We start from the raw sequence: 20088 nt of genomic DNA, 5'->3' as shown, positions 1-20088 counted from the left end.
CCAGAAAACTTTAGCCAATCAGATTTTCCACAACAGAAAGAAAATCCACCAAAATCTATGTATGAAGAAAGCACAATATTGAAATATATTACGTGCAAACATATAACACACATGAATTTGACTTTTGAATGTTGACACAATAATCCTAAAGAAAATAACAAAACTAAAGTGTAACACCAAATAAGATTGGATTGAAGGATGATCGATTTTATGTCATTATATTTAATTCACCAGATTAATAGGTCAAAGTAGAAAACCATGCAGTCATCATGTTGCATCCCAAAAAAGCACTTGACTGAATTTCATACCCATTCCTGACAAATGTTCTTAAGAAAGGAATAGATACATTTTTTCATTATTTTATAGATGAAAACCTGTTGTAACCTTCACAAAAGTGTTAGAAGAATTTTTTTTTCATGATTTTTTTTTTTTTTAAGATGGACTCTTGCTCTGTCGCCAGGCTGGAGTGCAGTGGCGCAATCTCGGCTCACTGCAACCTCCGCCTCCCGAGTTCAAGCGATTCTCCTGCCTCAGTCTCCCGAGTAGCTGGGATTACAGGTGCATGCCACCATGCCCAGCTAATTTTTGTATTTTTAGTAGAGACGGGGTTTCATCATGTTGGCCAGGATGGTCTCAATCTCCTGACCTCTTCATCCACCCACCTCGGCCTCCCAAAGTGCTGGGATTACAAGTGTGAGCCACCGCACCCGGCCTTTTTCATGATTTTATATATGAAAGCCTTTTGTATCCCCACAAAATTGTTAGAAGAATTTTTTTCATAATTTTATATATGAAAACCTGTTGTATCCCCACAAAGCGTTAGAAGAATAAATACATTTTTTCATGACTTTATGTATGAAAACTTGTTGTACCTCCACAAAGTGTTAGTAGATGCATTTTTTTCATGATTTATATATGAAAATCTGTTGTATCCCCACAAAATGTTAAGAGAATAGACACATTTTTTCATAATTTTATAGATGAAAGCCTGTTGTATCCATGACTGTATGTATGCCCGTATGAATCATGAATGAAGGAAGTTAGCATGGCACAGAATTAACATAAGTAGGTAGTTTAAATATATAAAATATGAAAGGTACAAATCAATATAAAAATGTGAAAATGCTGTGAAGAGATACAAAAGAAGTCAACTAAAAAAAGAGCTGTATCGGGCCGGGCACAGTGGCTCATGCCTGTAATCCCAGCACTTTGGGAGGTTGAGGCAGGGAGATCATGAGGTCAACAGATTGAGACCATCCTGGCCAACATGGTGAAACCCCGTTTCTACTAAAAATACACCAATTTGCTGGGCATGGTGGTGCACCTGTAGTCCAGCTACTTGGGAGGCTGAGGCAGGAGAATCGCTTGAACCCGGGAGGTGGAGGTTGCAAGTGAGCTGAGATCACACCACTACACTCCAGCCTGGCGACTGAGTGAGACTCCATTTCAAAAAAAAAAAAGAAAAAGAGAGAGAAAGATGTATTTTATTCTTATACTCTAGACTACAAACATTCCTAAATTAATCTAAATTTAATGTAATTCTTATAAAAATATTAACAGGGTTTTTCTTAGAAAATGGGCAAGCTGATCCTAAAATACAAATGAAAAATTAAACAGCAAAAGACGGCCAAGAACATCCTGAAAAGATGAATGGGAAAGGCAGTGAGCCTTGTCATACATGAAAAACTATCATTTCAAGCTACCGTCATTAAAATCATGTGGCATTACCTCATTTGCAGAGTGATCAGTGAGACAGGAGAGGACAGAAAGTCTCCCCACCAACCCCTGGGACATACAGGGAGTTAGTGCGTGATGTAAACTGCATTTCAAATCAGTGGGAAAAACATGGATTATTCAGTAAATGGTTTGAGAATAATGAGATTACCCCATGGTGGGGGAAATACTAGATAGAGATGAATCTCTTCCTCTTTCCTATACAAAAAGTGCATCCCTGGGAGCCCAAATATTTTAATGTAACAGAGAAAAAAATTCCCACAAAAGTTTTAGAAGAATATGAGTGTTCTTTTTTTTTTTTTTTTTTTTTTTTTTGTCAGTAATGTTGAGTATGGGCAAAGCTGTTCTAAATATTACAGGAAGACCAGAAACCATTCATTTAACCACATAAAAATAGTAAATACTAGAATGAAAAATAAAATGCCACCTAAAGATTCAAAAGGCTAAGGATAAAGTGAAAAGGCATACTTGCTGTCTACTTCACTAAGGGCACTATCTTTCATATGTAAAGAGTTCCTATAGATCAATAAGAAATGGACTGATAACACATAAAAATGAACAAAGTGCAGTTCAAGTGGTTTCTGGAAATGGCTTCTCAACACACAGACCCTCAACCTCAGTCAAGGTAAGAGAAATGCAATGTTAACAGAGTTGATTTGATATCATTTTTCAACTGAGAGATTGGCAGTGACCAGAAAGTTTGCAGGGCTCCTAGGAAACAGATCTGAAGCATCCTTCGAGTCCTGTGAATTTGCACAATGTCTGGGGGAGTGATTTGACAGTGTCCATAAACAATTAAACATGCATTTTTTTTTAACCTAAGAAAGCTACCTTTGACATTACAACAAATTCACTTACATGAGTTCACAATCATGTACTTCCTAAGATGTACAAGATGGACCACATTTTCCCGACACTGAAGACTTGACCACAGCTTAAGTGGTTTGGTTGAATACATTATGGCCCAGGTTGCAATGGATCTTCTGCCTTGTTAAAAAGAATGAATGTGTCAAGGGTCTTTTTGTTTACTGACACTGCCCAGCATGTACTGAAGCTCAGTAAACAGTTGCAGAATAAATCACAGAAAAGCCTCTCTCCTTAAGAAGTTAGAGATTGGCTCTCATACCAACAACTACCATACTATTCCAAACACTATTATTTCAAAAATTTATAAAGTATTTTATTCTATGTTCTATTCGTCCTTAAATATCATTTCTTTTTTTTTTCTTCTTTTTTTTTTTTTTTTTTTTTTTTTTGAGACAGAGTCTTGCTCTTTCACCCAGGCTGGAGTACAGTGGGGCGATCTTGGCTCACTGCAACCTCCGCCTCCTGGGTTCAAGTGATTCTCCTGCCTCAGCCTCCCAAGTAGCTGGGACTACAGGTGTGCATCACCACACCTGGCTAATTTTTCTATTTTTAGTAGAGTCGGGATTTCACCATGTTGGCCAGGCTGGTCTCAAACTCCTGACCTCAAGTGATCTGCCTGCCAAGGCCTCCAAAAGTGCTGGGATTACAGATGTGAGCTGCCATGTCTAGCCCTTAAATAACTTTTTAATCATCATTCCCAAAATCATTGGACTTTCTTTACATAGAAGTTCCAAAATAATGAAACAAAGAGTTGTTTTACCCAGGTATTTAATGATCCAACAAGCCATATAATTTAAACTTTAGTTTTCAAATAACCCACTCTCAATAAAATCATGTTTATTTTTATGTCCATGAGAAATTAAAATGAATCATCTACAAAGATGGACATCCACCCTCCACAAAAAAATAAGTCTTGTTGACACATTTCTTGGAAGTATAGATTTATTTGTAAATAAGCCCTAATTTGACATATCTTAAAAAAAAAAAAAAACCCTTTTTTTTTTTTTTTTTTTTTTTTACTATTCTTATTATTCTGCTTCTTGTTTAATGAGCCATTTCTGTGGATAGTATGATTATAATACTTACAAAAATGTCAATGTTATTCATAGAATGACAACAGATTTAATGTATTTTTTCTTTTTATTATTCTAAAGTTAGTTGGTGTGAAGAATCTGACTTCGAAGACAATTCTTGATGATTCATTGGGGAAGACTAGAAACACCACCCTCTAACTTTATAACAAGTGATGGTCACTCTGCAAAGCGGCCAGGCATGCTCGTTAATCCAGCTTTCAGCCCTTGAAGATTCACCAGACTAAGGATTAAGTGAAAAATAATATGTACCACCTACTTCACTAAGGGCACTACCTTTCATATGTAAACAGTCCCCTATAGATCAATAAGAAAAGGACCCAACACCTGTATAAAAACAAAGGGCAATTTAAATGTTTTCCAGAAATGGAACGCAGATGATTTTATGAAGATAGTCCATTTGATATCATTTTTCAACTAAGAGATTGGCAATAATCAGAGAGTTTGTAGGGCTCTTAGGAAACAGATCTGAGACATCATTCAAGTCCCAGGCACTTGCGAAACTTCTATGGGGAATGGACTGACAGTATCCTTAAAAAATTAAACATTCACATCCGTGGTCGGCCCCCTCAAGGGTGGACAGGATGAGGCATTTGTGATGTGTCAACACATCCTGGAGAATCTAGAAGGTCATCTCCACACACCTGCACCACAGGTGGCATCCTATAGGTATTTGCTCAAGGAAGCAATGAAAGGGTAAGATAAATAACCAAGGGGTTCCTGCCACTGTATTCACCCGATTTCACACACTCCAAGTTACCACTAGTATCAAAATCAGAAGAAATAACTCCAATGCCAGAAAAAGCCAGCTGGCTGTGCCCATCAATATCCTGAGAATGATGGGAGGTGAAAAGGTGCTGAATCCTCAACAGCAGGGAGACTGCTTGGATGACCCCCAACCAGAACTGAAATTGAAGGCAGAGTTTCTGAGCTTAGAAATGGGAAAGACCCAGCATTTATGACTGACTCCTTCATCCAACCTCTTCCCCCAAATCAGACGATTTTTGACACGGGTATGGTAACACCATACCTTTGCGTAGACAGATTCATGGGAAACCTAGCTTTTGTGACGTGCAGCAGTTTTTAACACCATCATCAGTGGCAAAATGAACATTCCCTTGCAATTGCCTTTCTCTGCATGACTATTTTAACAACTTCACGTTAGCCTGCCTGTGCGACAGAGGACATACTGATGATATCCTCATTTTCCGGTGGAGGAAAGTTTATGAAGTCAATCCCATTCCGAATATCAGGACTTTAGATCTCTATGAGATTAGCACAAAATGCAAGTGGAGCCCTCTCCAAGCTTTCATGGAGACATGTATTTTGAAAGCCTTAATGGGGAAACAATTCTTAATGTGGAAAAGTTGTCATGTATTGTAGAGAAGAGAAGAGGCTTTCGGTTAATCCCAACTTGTTAGAAAGGGTACGAGGGTTTTCTCAGCCACAAGGCTATGTTACCCCCACATTAAACCCAGCTTTCACATCGAAGTAGTTCCACACTGTGTAAACACTGGACAGACTGTTCGTAAATTTGTGATATTCAACCCATATGAAACTCAAGAGAACACGGGGAAGTATCTAGGTGCAGGTGAGTATCAGGATGCAGGAAGTACCTGGATGCGGGGAAGTATCTGGAAGCAGGGAGTATCTGGACTCAGAGGGTACCTGGATACAGGGGGTAGCTGGATACAGAGAATATCTGGATGCATGGAACATCTGGATGCAGGGAGTTCCTGGATACAAGGGAGTATCTGGACGGAGGAGAGTAACTGGATGGGAGGGAGTATCTGGATAGAAGGGAGTATCCAGATGGAGGAAAATATCTGGAAGGGGGTGTGTGGAAGGAAAAGCATACATGAATAGAAGAGAGTAACTGGATGGAAGAAAGTATCTAGATGAAAGGGAGTATCTGGATGGAGGAGAGTATCTAGAAGGAAGGGAGTATGTGGGTACAGGAGAGTAACTGAATGGAAGGGAGTACCTGGATGGAGTATCTGGATGCAGGGGGCATCTGGATGCAGGGAGTATCTGGATACAAGGGAGTATCTGGATGAAGGAGAGTATCTGGAAGGGAGTATGTGGATAGAGAAGAGTGGATGGGAGTATTTGGATGAAGGAGAGTATCTAGATGGAAGGGAGTAATTGGATGAAAGGGAGTATCTGGATGGAAGACAGTATTTGGATGAAAGGGAACATCTGGATGCAGGGAGTATCCAGATATAGGGAGTATCTCAATGGAGGAGAGTACCTGGATGTGAGGAGTATCTGGATGCAGTAAGTACCTAGATTCATAGAGTATCTGGATTCAGGGGAACAACTGGACGCAGGGAGTATGTGAACTCAGTGGGGGTACCAAAATGCAGGGATTATCTGGATGCAGGAAGCACCTGGCTATAAACCAAAATCTGGATGGAGGCGAGTATCTGGATGTAGGGAGTAGCTGGATTCAGACGAGTATCTGAATATACAGGAGTATCTGGAAGCAGGGAGTATCTGGACTCGGGGCAGGGTACCTAGCTGCGGGGAGAGTATCTGGAAACAAAGTATCTGGATGGAGAAGAGTATCTGGCTGGGAGTATCTGGGTGCAGAAGAGCACCCGTCCCAATGTGGCAGGACGCGGGAAAGGAAAAGAGCCCAACAAGGACATTTTGGAAATAAAGAGCTAACACTTAGGCTGAAAATTTGCCTTAAAGCCCCAGAAAAAGAACTTGGAACCCATCCTGTAAATTACCACAGCCTTCTTTAACATGCACCCATGGCAAAACACTTAAGTAAAAAAAAAAAAAAAAAAGTACTTGGTTTCTAATTTCTTTTTATTAGTCTGACATGAAAAAGAAATATCCCTACAAATGAAAGAAATATTGAAGAAACAAATTGAAGGGCTTACCTTATTTTAATTAAAAAAAAAAAGTCAGGGCTACCAGGGAAGTTTCAGACGTGCTCAATGGACACGTGATTTGTAAACAGCCGAGATTCTGGGGGACAGGGGGTGCCTCGGTGGGGCTGACATTTGAGTTACAGGGACTTAATAATGGCCAGCCTTTCACATCCCATGGGAAACCCCTCTCCCACGGGCCTTGGAGAATGGGGGTCCAAGTGCCTATCCCCCTTTGGATGTTTCATCATTAGTAAACATCATCCGCCCAGCAACAACAAGCAAAGCACATCGCAAGATTAAAACAAAGAATCCGCCGTGAACAGAAGGCCTCCGTCTCTGCTCTCACGCAAGTGTCCTTCGGGGAGGAGCCTCAGGCAGCTGTTCTAACCCTGCCGCCAAGCCTGGGCTGTTTCTGCCGACAATCTTCTATTTCTCTAAAAGAGTACGCTGAACTGTGAGACAGAGAGAAGAGAAAGTCATTCCCAGTTCCCTGAGCACTCACGTGGACATAGTTCCTAAAACTTTCAGGAGCCGGTGGTTTTATTTCTGCATAAGAAAAATGGGCCCAAAACTCATCACGAAAAAGCAAAACCCTAACTCTCAATCAACTCAATCAATTTCATTGAATGATGCCATTCATACAAAAAAAAAAAAGGGTACTGCAGAAAAAGCAGAAGGAAAACGGCAGAAGGCAATTTCCACTAACGACGTCACAGAGACAGTAACAAATGCCTATAACTTACCAAATGGAAGAATAAATCTTCTAAATGAGAGTGTGCAGTTTTTATTGATTTGCAATTATGCCAGGCTGAGATTTTCTGGTCCGTTCATTTAAGTTTTGGAAACTTTATTCTGCATGTCAGTCTTAAAATTATTTTGGAGGGAGAAGCTGGGATTTGGAAGAAGGAATTAAGAACAATGGTATTTTTCTTCCAAACAGGCTGGCAGAAAACACTGGAATGCCAAGCCCTTCAGGTAATGAGGGCCCCACACATATATACCAATGTACTGGCTACTGAAGCCAGACAACTTCATTAGTGGGCAGAAGAAATCTTCCTTTTCTCTTCAAGATATAGCTTGTTCTAAACATCTTTCCCTGACTCGAAAGAGCACTCAACAAGACACTAACTTTCTTTTATTATTATTATTATTATTTTTGAGACAGAGTTGTGCTCTTGTTGCCCAGGCTGGAGTGCAATGGCACGATCTTGGCTCACCACAACCTCCGCCTCCCGGGTTCAAGCGATTCTCCTGCCTCAGGCTTCCAAGTAGCTGGAATTACAGGCATGTGCCACCACGCGTGGCTAATTTTGTATTTTTTTTTTTTTTTTAAGTAGAGACGGGGTTTCTCCATATTGGTCAGGCTGGTCTCGAACTCCCAACCTCAGGTGATCCGCCCGCCTCAGCCTCCCAAAGTGTTGGGATTACAGGCATGAGCCACCGCATCTGGCGAGACACTAACTTTCTAGAAGTCTCTATCTTTAAAACTGAATGCCAGGCATGGTGGACCATGCCTGTAATCCCAGCACTTTGGGAGGCCAAGGTGGGCAGATCACTTGAGGTCAGGAGTTCGACACCAGTCTGGAAAACATGGTGAAAGCCCGGTCTCTACTGAAAATAGAAAGAAAATTAGTGGGGCATGACGGTAGGTGCCTGTGGTTCCAGCTACAGGAGGCTGAGGAAGGAGACTCACTTCAACCCGGGAGGCGGGGGCGGCAGTGAACAGAGGTCGCACCACTGCACTCTGGCGACAGAGAGAGACTCCATCTCAAAAAGAAAAAAAATTAAAATACTTGAAATCATTTCACTAAAAATACATCTCAATTTGACAGCTCCTATTAAAAATAAACGTTGCATCTCTCAGGCAAATGAGAAGGTTCCAATTATGTACAAATGAAAGACAAAACACACGCACATATATACACACAGAAATCTTTCTTGCCATTTTCAAAAGTGCTTCTAATGGCAAAATGCCTTTTACCCTGAGAAGCCTCTCACGAATTAAATAGTCTCTTCTTAACCCCATTTTCCACCTGGTTGAGAGGAGTTGTAGAAAGTGATAGCAGGCTGGGTGCGGTCGTTCACGCCTGGAATCCCAGCACTTTGGGAAGCTGAGGTGGGAGGGCTGCTTGAGGTCAGGATGGGCAACATAGTGACACCCTGTCTGCGCAACCTAGTGAGACCCTGTCTCCACAAAATAAAAAAACAAATCAGTCGGGCATGGTGGTGTACGCCTGTGGTTCCAGACAATCAGGAGGCTGAGGTGGGAGGATCCCTTGAGCCCAGGAGGTCGAGGCTGCAGTAAGCTATGATCGTGCCGCTGCACTCCAGCTTGGGCGACAAAGTGAGACCCTATCTCTAACAACAAAAAAAAGTTGACAGCAAAACTTGACAAGTTGTATTTCAGGAGATACATTTCAGGAGGACTTTTAATTCCCAGTGCATGCCAGCCAGCTGTGGACTTCCCGATGATGCAACAATCGTGTGCCACTTGGAACTTTTTTTTTGAAACAGTCTCACTGTGTCATCCAGGCTGGAGTGCAGTGGCACGATCTCGGTTCACTGCAACCTCTACCTCTGGGGTTCAAGTGATTCTTCTGCCTTAGTCTCCCAAGTAGGTGGGATTACAGGCGCCCACCACCACACCCAGCTAATTTTGTATTTTTAGTAGAGACGGGGTTTCACCATGTTGACCAGGCTGGTCTCGAACTCCTGGGAAAACTTCCTTAATATTTTGTTAAACAGAGACTTAGGCACATACAGGTCTTCTCTGAAGGCCCAGGCCCTAGGAAGTTTATACATTCATTGTCTCTTGAAAGTATCCCTCAAAAGCAACGAGACATAAAGGAAGACCTTCAAAGCCATGCAACCAAATTTGAGAATGTGAGCAAGATAGCAAGATGGGAGAGCATGGAGAAGATAAAATGGGAACACTGGCCACATGTGCGGACCGCTGTTCCCCGTCCTTCTTACCAGCTGGCTCTGCGTTGGCGTTCCGGTGGCTCTCCATGTCCACCTCCCCTTGTTCTGCTGAAAACAAGAAGAAAACACACAGAGAGGCTCAGTGCGACAGAGAACCCTCTCCTCAAAATACACACAAAATACTTGGGCTTTCCTGAGGTTGACGCTCCTATTGCTTGGATGAGAGCACTCAGTTCTGAACCCCAAGACCCACTGGGAATATGGAGTCTAACACTCAACTAAGTGAAGACTTTGCCAGTATTTTTTCTTTTTCTTTTTGTATGAGATGGAGTCTTGCTCTGTCACCCAGGTTGGAGCGCAGTGGTGCGATCTCCGCTCACTGCAAGCTCCACCTCCCGGGTTCACGTTATTCTCCTGCCTCAGCCTCCCCAATAGCTGGGACTACAGGCACCCGCCACCACACCCGGCTAATTTTTTGTATTTTTAGTAGAGATGGGGTTTCACCATGTTAGCCAGGATGGTCTCGATCTCCTGACCTTGTGATCCATCCGCCTCGGCCTCCCAAAGTGCTGGGATTACAGGTATGAGCCATCGCGCCCGGCTGCCAGTATTTTTTCATGCATGGCACAGGCAGAGATAAACTTCAACAGGGTAATCCAAGCAGCTTTATTTTCCTCTATTTTAAGGGTTGCTTTCTTCTCCCTAAACACTGAGGAACACGCACATGGAAGCCCTTTCTATACATATATAAAAAAAAGTACATGCATCTATGAAAATAAGATTCTTAATAACTGCCCCCAAACTCATCAAACAAATGCAGATGGCTGGGCACGGTGGCTCACGCCTGTAATCCCAGCACTTTGGGAAGCTGAGGCAGGTGGATCACTTGAGGTCAGGAGTTCGAGACCAGCCTGGCCAACATGGTGAAACCCTGTCTCTACTAAAAAATACAAAATTTAGCTGGGTGTGGTGGCGTGCACCTGTACGCCCAGCTACTCGGGAGGCTTACGCAGGAGGATCGTTTGAACCCAGGAGGTGGAGGTTGCAGTGAGCTGAGATCGCACTACTGCACTCCAGCCTGGGTGACAGGGCGAGACTGTCTCAAAATAAAAATAAATAAAAACAAATGCAGAGGCTGGGCACAGTGGCTCACACCTGTAATCCCAGCACTTTGGGAGGCCCAGGTGGGCAGATCACAAGGTCAAGAGATCAAAACCATCCTGGCCAACATGGTGAAACCCTGTCTCTATTAAAAATACAAAAATTAGCTGGGCGTGGTGGCGTGCACCTGTAGTCCCAGCTATTTGGGAGGCTGAGGCAGGAGAATCACTTGAACCCAAGAGGCAGAGGTTGCAGTGAGCCAAGATCATGGCACTGCACTCCAGCGTGGGTGACAGAGCGAGACTGTCCCAAAATAAAAATTAAAATAAATAAAAATAAATGCAGAGAATCTCAGCAGATTAGCATCTTTTCAGTACCTGGGGAAAGGGGACTTTCTTCCTTTATCTACCCCCCACTGATCATCCTTCTCAGGTTGAATCGGCTCTCCTACCCCGCCTTCTACCTCCCCGAGAATGCAGAGTGAGGTAAGTGAGGACTCAGACCACTAAGAACCGCCCCAGCCATCAAAGGACAAGAGAGCCAAGGGGTCTTGTGTACCCAGTTTTCTTCCTCCTCCAGCATTTTTCCCAGTCTTGTTTCTATTCCCAAATTTCTTTTTTTTTAAATTATTATTAGTATTTTTTTGAGACAGAGTTTCGCTCTGTCGCCCAGGCTGGAGTGCTGTGGCCCGATCTCAGCTCATTGCAACCTCCGCCTCCTGGGTTCAAGCGATTCTCCTGCCTCAGCCTCCAGAGTGGCTGGTATTACAGGCACGCATCACCATGCCCAGCTAATTTTTTGTATTTTTAATAGAGATGGGGTTTCACCGTTTTAGCCAGGATGGTCTCAATCTCCTGACCTCGTGATCCGCCCGCCTCAGCCTCCCAAAGTGCTGGGACTACAGGCCTAAGCCATGGCGCCCGGCCCTCTATTCCCAAATTTCTATTAAAAAATGTTTCAAACATGCCACAATGCAAACAGGGTCATCTCCCCAAATGTTGTCGGTGTCGCTTCTTTTCCGACGCACAGCATAAGCCAACAGAATTGGAAACGTGTAAGAGATGCACAGATCTATATATATTTATTTCTTTCCAGTGTTGGTGTGAAGAAACACCTACGTTTTCAACACAAAGAGAAGCAGCAGAAGCAGCTCATTGAATCTGTGGCCGTGCGTTTCCCACTCACAAAGACCGTACTATTTGTAAAACGGCCCCATCTGTGGTTCAAATGCCTTCATAAAGGGACACGTTTGTATGGTGCAGCAATGTAACTTTTTTTTTTTTTTTTTTTGAGACAGAGTCTCGCTCTGCCACTCAGGTTGGAATGCAGTGGCGTGATCTCAGCTCACTGCAACCTCCGCCTCCAGGGTTCACGCCATTCTCCTGCCTCAGCCTCCCGAGTAGCTGGGACTACAGGCGCCCGCCACCACACCCGGCTAATTTTTTGTATTTTTAGTAGAGACGGGGTTTCACCGTGTTCGCCAGGATAGTCTCAATCTCCTGACCTCGTGATCTGCCCGCCTCAGCCTCCCAAAGTGCTGGGATTACAGGTGTGAACCACCGTGCCGAGCTAGCAGCATAACTTTTAACAACAGCAGCAGAGGCAGCCTCGCCAGTTTATACTACACGAACTCATGGTTTCATCCATTCTTCCCTAACCACTAAATGACTCCCACATAAAGAGGCCAAAGTTCTATGATTTAAGAAAAAGAAAGAGAGGAAAAACCCCCAAAGAGGAGAACATTCGAAACGATCTGAAAATGTTCAGCACAAATGTGATTTGTTCTCTGCTGGTGGCAAGTTGTCAACACGGGTGCATTTTGCAGCCAACTGTCCTGGCTAGAAACTGAAAACGTGCATTCATTTCAGAGGACAAATAATTTCTCCTTCCCCCCTCATTGGTTAAAAAGCATAAAAGATATTCTTTTTATTCCTGTAATTTTATAAAACACTACATAAAAGCTGGCAAGTTTTAAAGAGGGAAAAAGTCAATTGAAAAGAATAAAGTCTCACAAGGGCAAAGTCCATCTGGGGCAACAGTTCCAATATCACGGACCTCTCAGGAGAACTGGTCTCATGAGATGCTCCGTACACCCCCACCCACGTGCCCTTCCTGTCAAAACTTAGACCAAGCACGCCACATCTGACAAGTCAACTTCAAACAATTCGTGGTGCTTTTCTTTCAGGTTAGAAATCATTTTTAGCTATTAGAACCATTAAGCAAAGTAATATGCCTTTAATGGGTCCCTATGCTTTGTGAATATATATTTATACACACACACACCATGCACTTGGGGCCAATCCTGAGACCATATACCTGCGGATCACTGTCTAGCAGTGGCTAATCTTTAAATGGTGTTAGGACAGACATTTTGGGAAACACACAGGACATTCTGGACTCAGTCTTGTGGTCACTGGGGGGCAGCTTTCATTGCATCAGACTTGAGACACCTTGGGACACATCCTTCAAAGAGTGGGGGGCTGTAAAGGTGACCTCTGTGAGGTGACCAGACCCATGTGGGTCAGGGTTTTGTGCCCTCACACCATACAGTGCCCCAACACAGGAGGATCAAACCATCTGTGCTCAGCTAGAACTACCGCTAAACCATAAGGGAGGCTGTGCCTCATTTCCACAAGAGGGCAAATAAGAAAAGTAAAATAAGAAAAAAGCAAAAGGAATATGAAAAAAGAGGAAAATATGAAAAAAAAATCAGAAAAGTCAAAGAAATAAGAGGAAAAGAATGAAGAAAAATGGAGAATAAAAGTAAAAGAAAAATAAGTAAAATAAGTAAGATAAAAAAAGAAAAAGCAAAAAGGGAAACAAATAAGAAAAAGAAATAAGAGAAAAAGAAAAAGAAATAAGAAACAAGAAACAAGAAAAGTAAAAGGAATAAGAAAAAAGAAAAAGGGCCAGGCACAGTGGCTCATGCCTGTAATCCCAGCACTTTGGGAGGCTGAGGCAGGCAGATCACCTGAGGTCAGAAGTTTGAGACCAGCTTGGCCAACATGGAGAAACCCTGTCTCTACTAAAAATACAAAAATTAGCTGGGTGTGGTGGTGTGTGCCTATAGTCCCAGCTACTCAGGAGGCTGAGGCAGGAGAATCGCTTGAACCCAGGAGGTGGAGGTTGCAGTGAGCCGAGACTGTACCACTGCACTGCAGTCTGGGCAACAGAGTGAGACTTCATCTCAAAAAATAAATAAAAGAAAAATGAAAAAAGAAGAAAAGTAAAAAAAGAAAAAGAAATAACATATAACAAAGAAGAAAAGTAAAATAAATAGAAGAAAAAGAAGTAAGAAAAAATGGAAAGAAAGAAAAAAAGAAATAAGTAAAAGAAAGAAAAAGTTAGAATCAATTGCGCTGAAGAACAAGTTGGTGGACTTCGGAAACGGAAGGAAAATCCAGGTACAATCTGTGTGTTTCAGGCATATGGGAGAATCTGAAGAAGACGCCCGGGGAGGCTCTGCGCTCAGACATGTGAATAGGGACCTGACCACCCACCAATTCCCAACAGGCCTTAGAATGTGAAGATCAGGAGATGTTTGGGTGATTCCTCAACATATGAATTTTGTTTTTCTAGGAACCAAGATGTGCACCTGTTTGGAACACTGATCACAGAAAGAGTTAAGAACCGCCTCATAGGAAGTGCAGTGAGAAATGCAAGTCAAGGGCTGAAAAGGTTGAAGATTTAAAAATCCATGCATGACCTGGAAAGTCAAATCCTTAGGACGTGAGTGAGCTTAACCTAGGATACTGCAGGGAAGCGGGTGGCCACCCCGGGTCCCAGTTTGTTCCCTTGGCAGGGATAGACTTGGGGACAAAACTCATTAAAACATGGAAGTCACTGCCCTGTTACATTTACGTTTAAAAGAACATATCTGTACTTCATTTTCTGAAACTCTTGTGCAGAAATATGGTTTGCTATAATGAGCTTCTGTGCATCAAGAAAGGCAAAAGCATATGGAATTGAAGGCAGAGAATCTGTCACGTGAGTGAGAATCCCATTGTGGTGGGAATTTGCCAGCGGGGCGGGGGGAGTGGCAGATGGAAGGGTTTGCTTTAAGGCTGCCTCTTAGCAGATAAAACGATTACGGTCAGGATGCTCCGCAGGCCTGGGCTGGGTTCTCTGCTCACCCCTAGGTCTTCAGCTCATCTGAAATGGAAGGTTGAAAGAGACAAAAAAATAATAATAAAAAAGGTAAACTGGTGCTAGGTCTGCTTTTGCTGTGCGCTGGGCCCCCAGCGGCAGGGAGGTGTTAGAAAGAGCTGCTCTGAGCAAGGAGGTAACGGGGTAAGAAGCTGAAAGTGTGAGAGTGGGAAGCGGAAACGAAAATTAAGGAGTGGAGGAAGGGAGAGACAGAGGAAGGCAGGGAGGGAGGCAGGGAACAGGGAGGGCAGGAGGGAGGAAGGAAGGAGGGATGGGGGAAAGGAAGGGAGGAAGGCAGAAAGAGAGGGAAGGAACAAGGAGGGAAGGAGGTTGGAAAAAAGGAAAGGGGGAGGTATGGAGAGAGGGAGGAAAGGAGGGAGGAAGAAGTGAAGCAGGGAGGAGGGAAATGAGGGAGGGAGGAAGGGAAGGAAGGAAGAAAAGGAGGGGGGAAGGAAGGAAAGGAAGGAGAGAGGAGGAAAGAGGCATGTAAGAAAAGGAGAGATGGATGAAGAGAGGAAGAATAGAGAGAAGAAAAAAGAAAGGAAGGAAGGAAAGGAGGAAGGGATGGAGGGAGAAAAAAGGAAGGATGGAGGGAGAAAAAGGAAAGAAGGAGGGAGGGATGGAAGGAAAGAAAGAAGGGAGAGAGAAAAAAAGAAAGGTACATAAGAAGAAAAGCGAAGGAAGAAAGGAAGAGATAGAGAAAAGGAAGAGAGAAAAAGGAAAAAAGGAGGAAAAGAAGGAGGGATGGAAGGGAAGGAGGGATGGAAGGGAGGGAGGGAGGAAGAAAGAGGGAGAGTTCAAGAAAGAATGAAAAGAAAGAGAATTGAGGGCAAAGGAAGAAAGAGAAAAGCAAGGAAGGAAGAGAGGAAAGAAGGAGGGAGGGGGAAAGAAAGGAGGAGGGAAGGAAGAAAGGCAGAGAAGAAGAGAAAGAAGGAGGCAGGGAGAGCCAATAGCCCATCTTGCCAAAGCCTCAAGAAACCCACTGTGAGCCCAGGACCCTAGTAAACACAGCGTTAGGACCAGCCACCACACCCAAAGGACAGCGTCCTTAACACCCCGTGCCAACCACGGAAGCTGGGCTCCGTGAGAAGCGGTCAGGCTCCTACGGTTAGTGGTCTCAGCCAGGTCCTCCATGAAGCCAACACACCCAGATGCAAAGTCACAGACCCGAGTGCATGAGAGAAGCAGCTTCAACAGGCCCCTTCATATCATGTGGACAAAAACCAGGAGAAGCCCAAGCACCACAAACTCAAATCTGTAGGAAGGGAAGAAGGGAGGCTGGTGCAAAAGTAATTGTGGTTTTTGCCATTAAAAGTAATGGCAACATAGCAAGACTGTGTCTCTACAAAAAAAAAAAAAAGGTAAAAGATTGTCTGAGAGCCACCACACTCAGCTAATTTTTTTTTTGTACATTTTTTGTAGACACGAGGTCTTGCTATGTTGCTATTACTTTTAATGGCATAAACTGCAGTTAGTTTTGCACCAACATACGACAGAGCTGTCTGATCCCACAAGGAGTTTCTAATCCGTGAGCCCCAAAACATAACACTGCAAAGCTTCTTGATAAATCTGTATCAAGCTACAGGATTTGATGACGGCATCTCCTTGTTGAAAAGATGCGGAAGACTCACCTATGTCTACCCACTTGCCTGGGACTAATTTTAATGCAAATTTAACAAACACCGAAAATTTCAATGCAATGACACAGTCCTGGAAAATGAGTCTGTAACGGTATCCCCAAAACTGGGCATGGTTTCTTTTCTTTTCTTTTTCGGAGATAAAGTCTCGCTCTTGTCCCCAGGCTGGAGTGCAGTGGCTTGATCTTGGCCCACTGCAACCTCTGCCTCCCGGGTTCAAGCGATTCTCCTGCCTCAGTCTCCCAAGTACCTGGGATTACATGTGTGCACCACCATGCCTGGCTAATTTTTGTATTTTTAGTAAAGCCAGGGTTTCACCATGTTGGTCAGGATGGCCTCGAACTCCTGACCTCAGGTGATCCGCCTGCCTCAGCCTCCCAAAGTGCTGGGATTACCGGCATGAGCCACTGCGCCTGGCCCATGGTTTCTTGAAGGACCGGGGCATGCTATACTCACATCCTTCTTATGAAATCTCCAAGCTCCCCATAAACCCATGGGATTGCAAGATCTCAAAATCACCATCCCAGAAACCAAACCCATAAAGCAAAATTCTGCCACAGAGGCTGAGGGCTCTGACATCTTTTGTCTTCCGGATACCTCGATCCAACATCACAATTCCATGTCTACTAATAAAACTGTGTCACTGAGATAAACATTAAACTCATTTTATAATTCAGGTATAGAAACCAAGATGTGAGTGGATGCAGTTGGAAAAGTCCTCTTTTGAGGCAGTGTCTTGGCATTTATAGAATAGTGCCTTGTTTTCGTTTTCTTTTTTTCTTTTTCTTTTTTTTTTGAGACAGAGTCTCGCTCTGTTGTCCAGGCTGGAGTACAGTGGTACAATCTTGGGTCACGGCAACCTTCGCCTCCCAGGTTCAAGCAATTCACTGCCTCAGCCTCCCAAGTAGCTGGGATTACAGGCACCCACAACCAGGCACAGCTAATTTTTGTATTTTTAGTAAAGATGGGGTTTCACCATCTCTTGCTTCTCTTATTATGCTTTATTTATTTTCTTTTTGGTCCTTTGATTTGTGCATTTACAAAAGGCCAAGAAAATCAATCCCTGGACCACTAGAAAGCAAACCAGGAATTGAAAGTTGGACCTTCTGTTAATTTGGCATCAGAATAAAAGACTTACGGAAAATATTAGAAGAAAATTACCCTAGCATCTCAGTAGTATAAAGTGAATCTTGGACTCCCCTGAGCCAATTCTTCAGAAAGGATGCTTTTTTAAAAAAAATTATTTTGGGGGCCGGGCGCAGTGGCTCACGCCTATAATCCCAGCACTTTGGGAGGCCAAGGCGGGCAGATCATGAGGTCAGGAGATCAAGACCATCCTGGCTAACACGGTGAAACCCTGTCTCTACTAAAAATATGAAAAATTAGCTGGGCGTGGTGGCACACGCCTGTAGTCCCAGGTGCTCGGGAGGCTGAGGCAGGAGAGTCGCTTGAACCCGGGAGGCAGAGGCTGCAGTGAGCCGAGATCACGCCATTGCACTCCAGGCTGGGTGACACAGAGAGACTCCGTCTCAAAAAAAAAAAAAAAAAAAAAAGTGAGACAGGGTCTCTGTCTGTCGTCCAGGCTAGAGTGCAGTGGTGCAATCATGGCTTACTGCAGCCTCCAATTCCTGGGCTCAAGCAATCCTCATGCCTCAGCCTCCAGAGTAGTTGGGACCACAGGCATATGCAAGCACGCCCAGCTAATTTTTTACATTTTTTGCAGAGATGAGGTTTTGCTATGTTGCCCAAGCTGATCTTGAACTCCTGGGCTCACGCGATCCTCTTTCCTCGGACTCCCAAAGTGCTGGGATTACAGGTGTGGGCCACCAGGCCGGGACACATTTGCTTTTGTTCTTGAAAAATCTAGGAAAATTGTTTCTACTCAGTGAGAGCTTTCATTGTTCATGCCTGCCCCACCTCCTGCAATAAATGAAGATAATGCTCCCACCCAAGACCAAGACTCAGGGGTGGGGGCGCGGATAAGGCAGAGAAAATATTGTTTTTCCTTTTCCCAACTCTATTTCCAAATTTTTTACAAAATCAAGCCTATTAAGCCTCCTGGGTGCCTTCCCAAGTTTGTGTGTCTTGGGATGTGGTATGGTGAGGCTCTGTGTCTCCACCCAAATCTCATCTTGAATTGTAATTCCCATAATCCCCAGGTGTCAAGAGAGAGACCAGGTGGGGGTCAGTGAATCATGGCGGAGGTTCCCCCATGCTGTTCTCATGATAATGGGATGGTGCATTGCGTCCCCTTCTGCCATGATTGTAAATTTCCTGAGGCCTCCCCGCCCATGCTGAACTGTGAATCAATGAAACCTCTTTCCTTCATGAATTACCCAGTCTTAGGCAGTTCTTCATAGCAGTGTGAAAACAGACTAATACAGGATGTGAATATGAAATAGCATTACAAGATCCCAAAAGTTCCTAAGACCGCATGCACAAGGTAATAAACATCCTTTGCAACTCATGAATCCAATTTGGGTTGACCCAAAGATTTTCAGAGAATCATCAATCAGAGATTTTGTAGTTTAATGCGAAAGTGTTCAACAATTATCTGGGATTCTAAAAAAGAGCTAGAGGCCGGGTGCTTTGACTCACGCCTATAATCCCAGCACTTTGGGAGGCCAAGGTGGGGGGATCACCTGAGGTCAGGAGTTCGAGACCAGTGTGTTCAACATGGTGAAACCCTGTCTCTACTAAAAACGTAAAAATTAGCCGGGTGTGGTGATGCACACCTGTAATTCCAGCTACTTGGGAGGCTGAGGCAGGAGAATTGCTTGAACCCAGGAGGCAGAGGTTGCAGTGAGCCGAGATTGCGCCACTGCACTCCACTCGGAGTGACAGAGCGACACTCCGTCTCAAAAAAAAAAAAAAAAAAAAAAAACGAGAGTTTGAAATAAAACATCTAGAATATTACACATCCTGTCCTGGCAAACAAGCCTTCCATCCTCCTGGTTGAATATTACGCTGTGAGTTGAACAGTTTCAGAAAAGAAAAAGAAATGTCATTGAAAAGCAAACACAAATTCCCTTTCATTGTGTCCCTACTGTTTTAACCTCTCTGCTACTTCTAGAAGCAGCAAGAGGGGAGAAGAATGTTTTGCTGTTTGCTTTTTTCCAACGTGGTTCTAATTGTAGGTCTCTTATAGGCATCTCCTTGAAGGTGGTAATCTGTCCATTTGGGCCTCGCTCAACACTGCCATTCAATCAGCCAAACGCCAGCTGGGCACGGTGGCTTATGCCTGCAATCCCAGCACTGTGGGAGGTCATGGCGGGCGGATCACCCAAGGTCAGGAGTTCGAGACCAGCCTGACCAACATAATGAAACTCCACCTCTACTAAAAAAACAAAAATTAGCCGTGCGTGGTGGTGTGCACCTGTAATCCCAGCTACTTGGGAGGCTGAGGTGGGAGAACCCAGGAGGTGGAGGTTGCAGTGAGCTGAGATGGAGCCATTGCATTCCAGCCTGGGTGACAGACTGAGACTTCATCTCAATAAACAAACAAACAAACAACCAAACACCATTCCCACTAGTCCACCCAGCAGGTAGGAGGCAACTGTCTTCCACACACTGCCCAAAACCCCACAGCAAGAATGGCAATATAAACACCCGCAGCTCATTTAAAGTCTTGAGACCTGAAAGCTGTTTAGGACTCTCCATTTTACACTCTAAATAACGTCTGTGGATGTCAAATGCTGGAATGATGGG

At 43.9% G+C, this 20088-nt stretch overlaps 1 protein-coding gene across 8 annotated transcripts in view; it reads right to left on the bottom strand.

Moving 5' to 3' along the window:
- Positions 1-6491: 6491 nt before the first annotated feature.
- Positions 6492-20088, bottom strand: part of LOC101867429 (CD99 antigen) — a 48536-nt gene continuing 34939 nt past the window's right edge. For 2 of the 8 annotated variants that reach the window (XR_001487611.4, XR_012430459.1), the window contains 3 exons: positions 14731-14749; positions 9548-9604; positions 6492-7026 (listed from right to left, as the gene is read on the bottom strand). Coding sequence is in view for 4 of the 8 variants with exons in the window: in XM_005592879.5 (XP_005592936.4) it covers positions 7001-7026; positions 9548-9604 (83 nt within the window). In the remaining 4 variants the exon portion in view is untranslated. Of the gene's footprint in view, positions 7027-9547; positions 9605-10032; positions 10206-14730; positions 14750-20088 lie in introns of all 8 variants that reach the window. The other 6 variants (XR_006695449.3, XR_006695451.3, XM_005592879.5 and 3 more) reach the window with 3 other exon arrangements.

Source organism: Macaca fascicularis, chromosome Y (genome assembly GCF_037993035.2).
Source record: "Macaca fascicularis isolate 582-1 chromosome Y, T2T-MFA8v1.1".
NCBI lineage: Eukaryota > Metazoa > Chordata > Mammalia > Primates > Cercopithecidae > Macaca > Macaca fascicularis.
The sequence above is the reverse complement of the archived record's forward strand: the minus strand, read 5'-3'. Positions and strand labels throughout refer to the sequence as shown.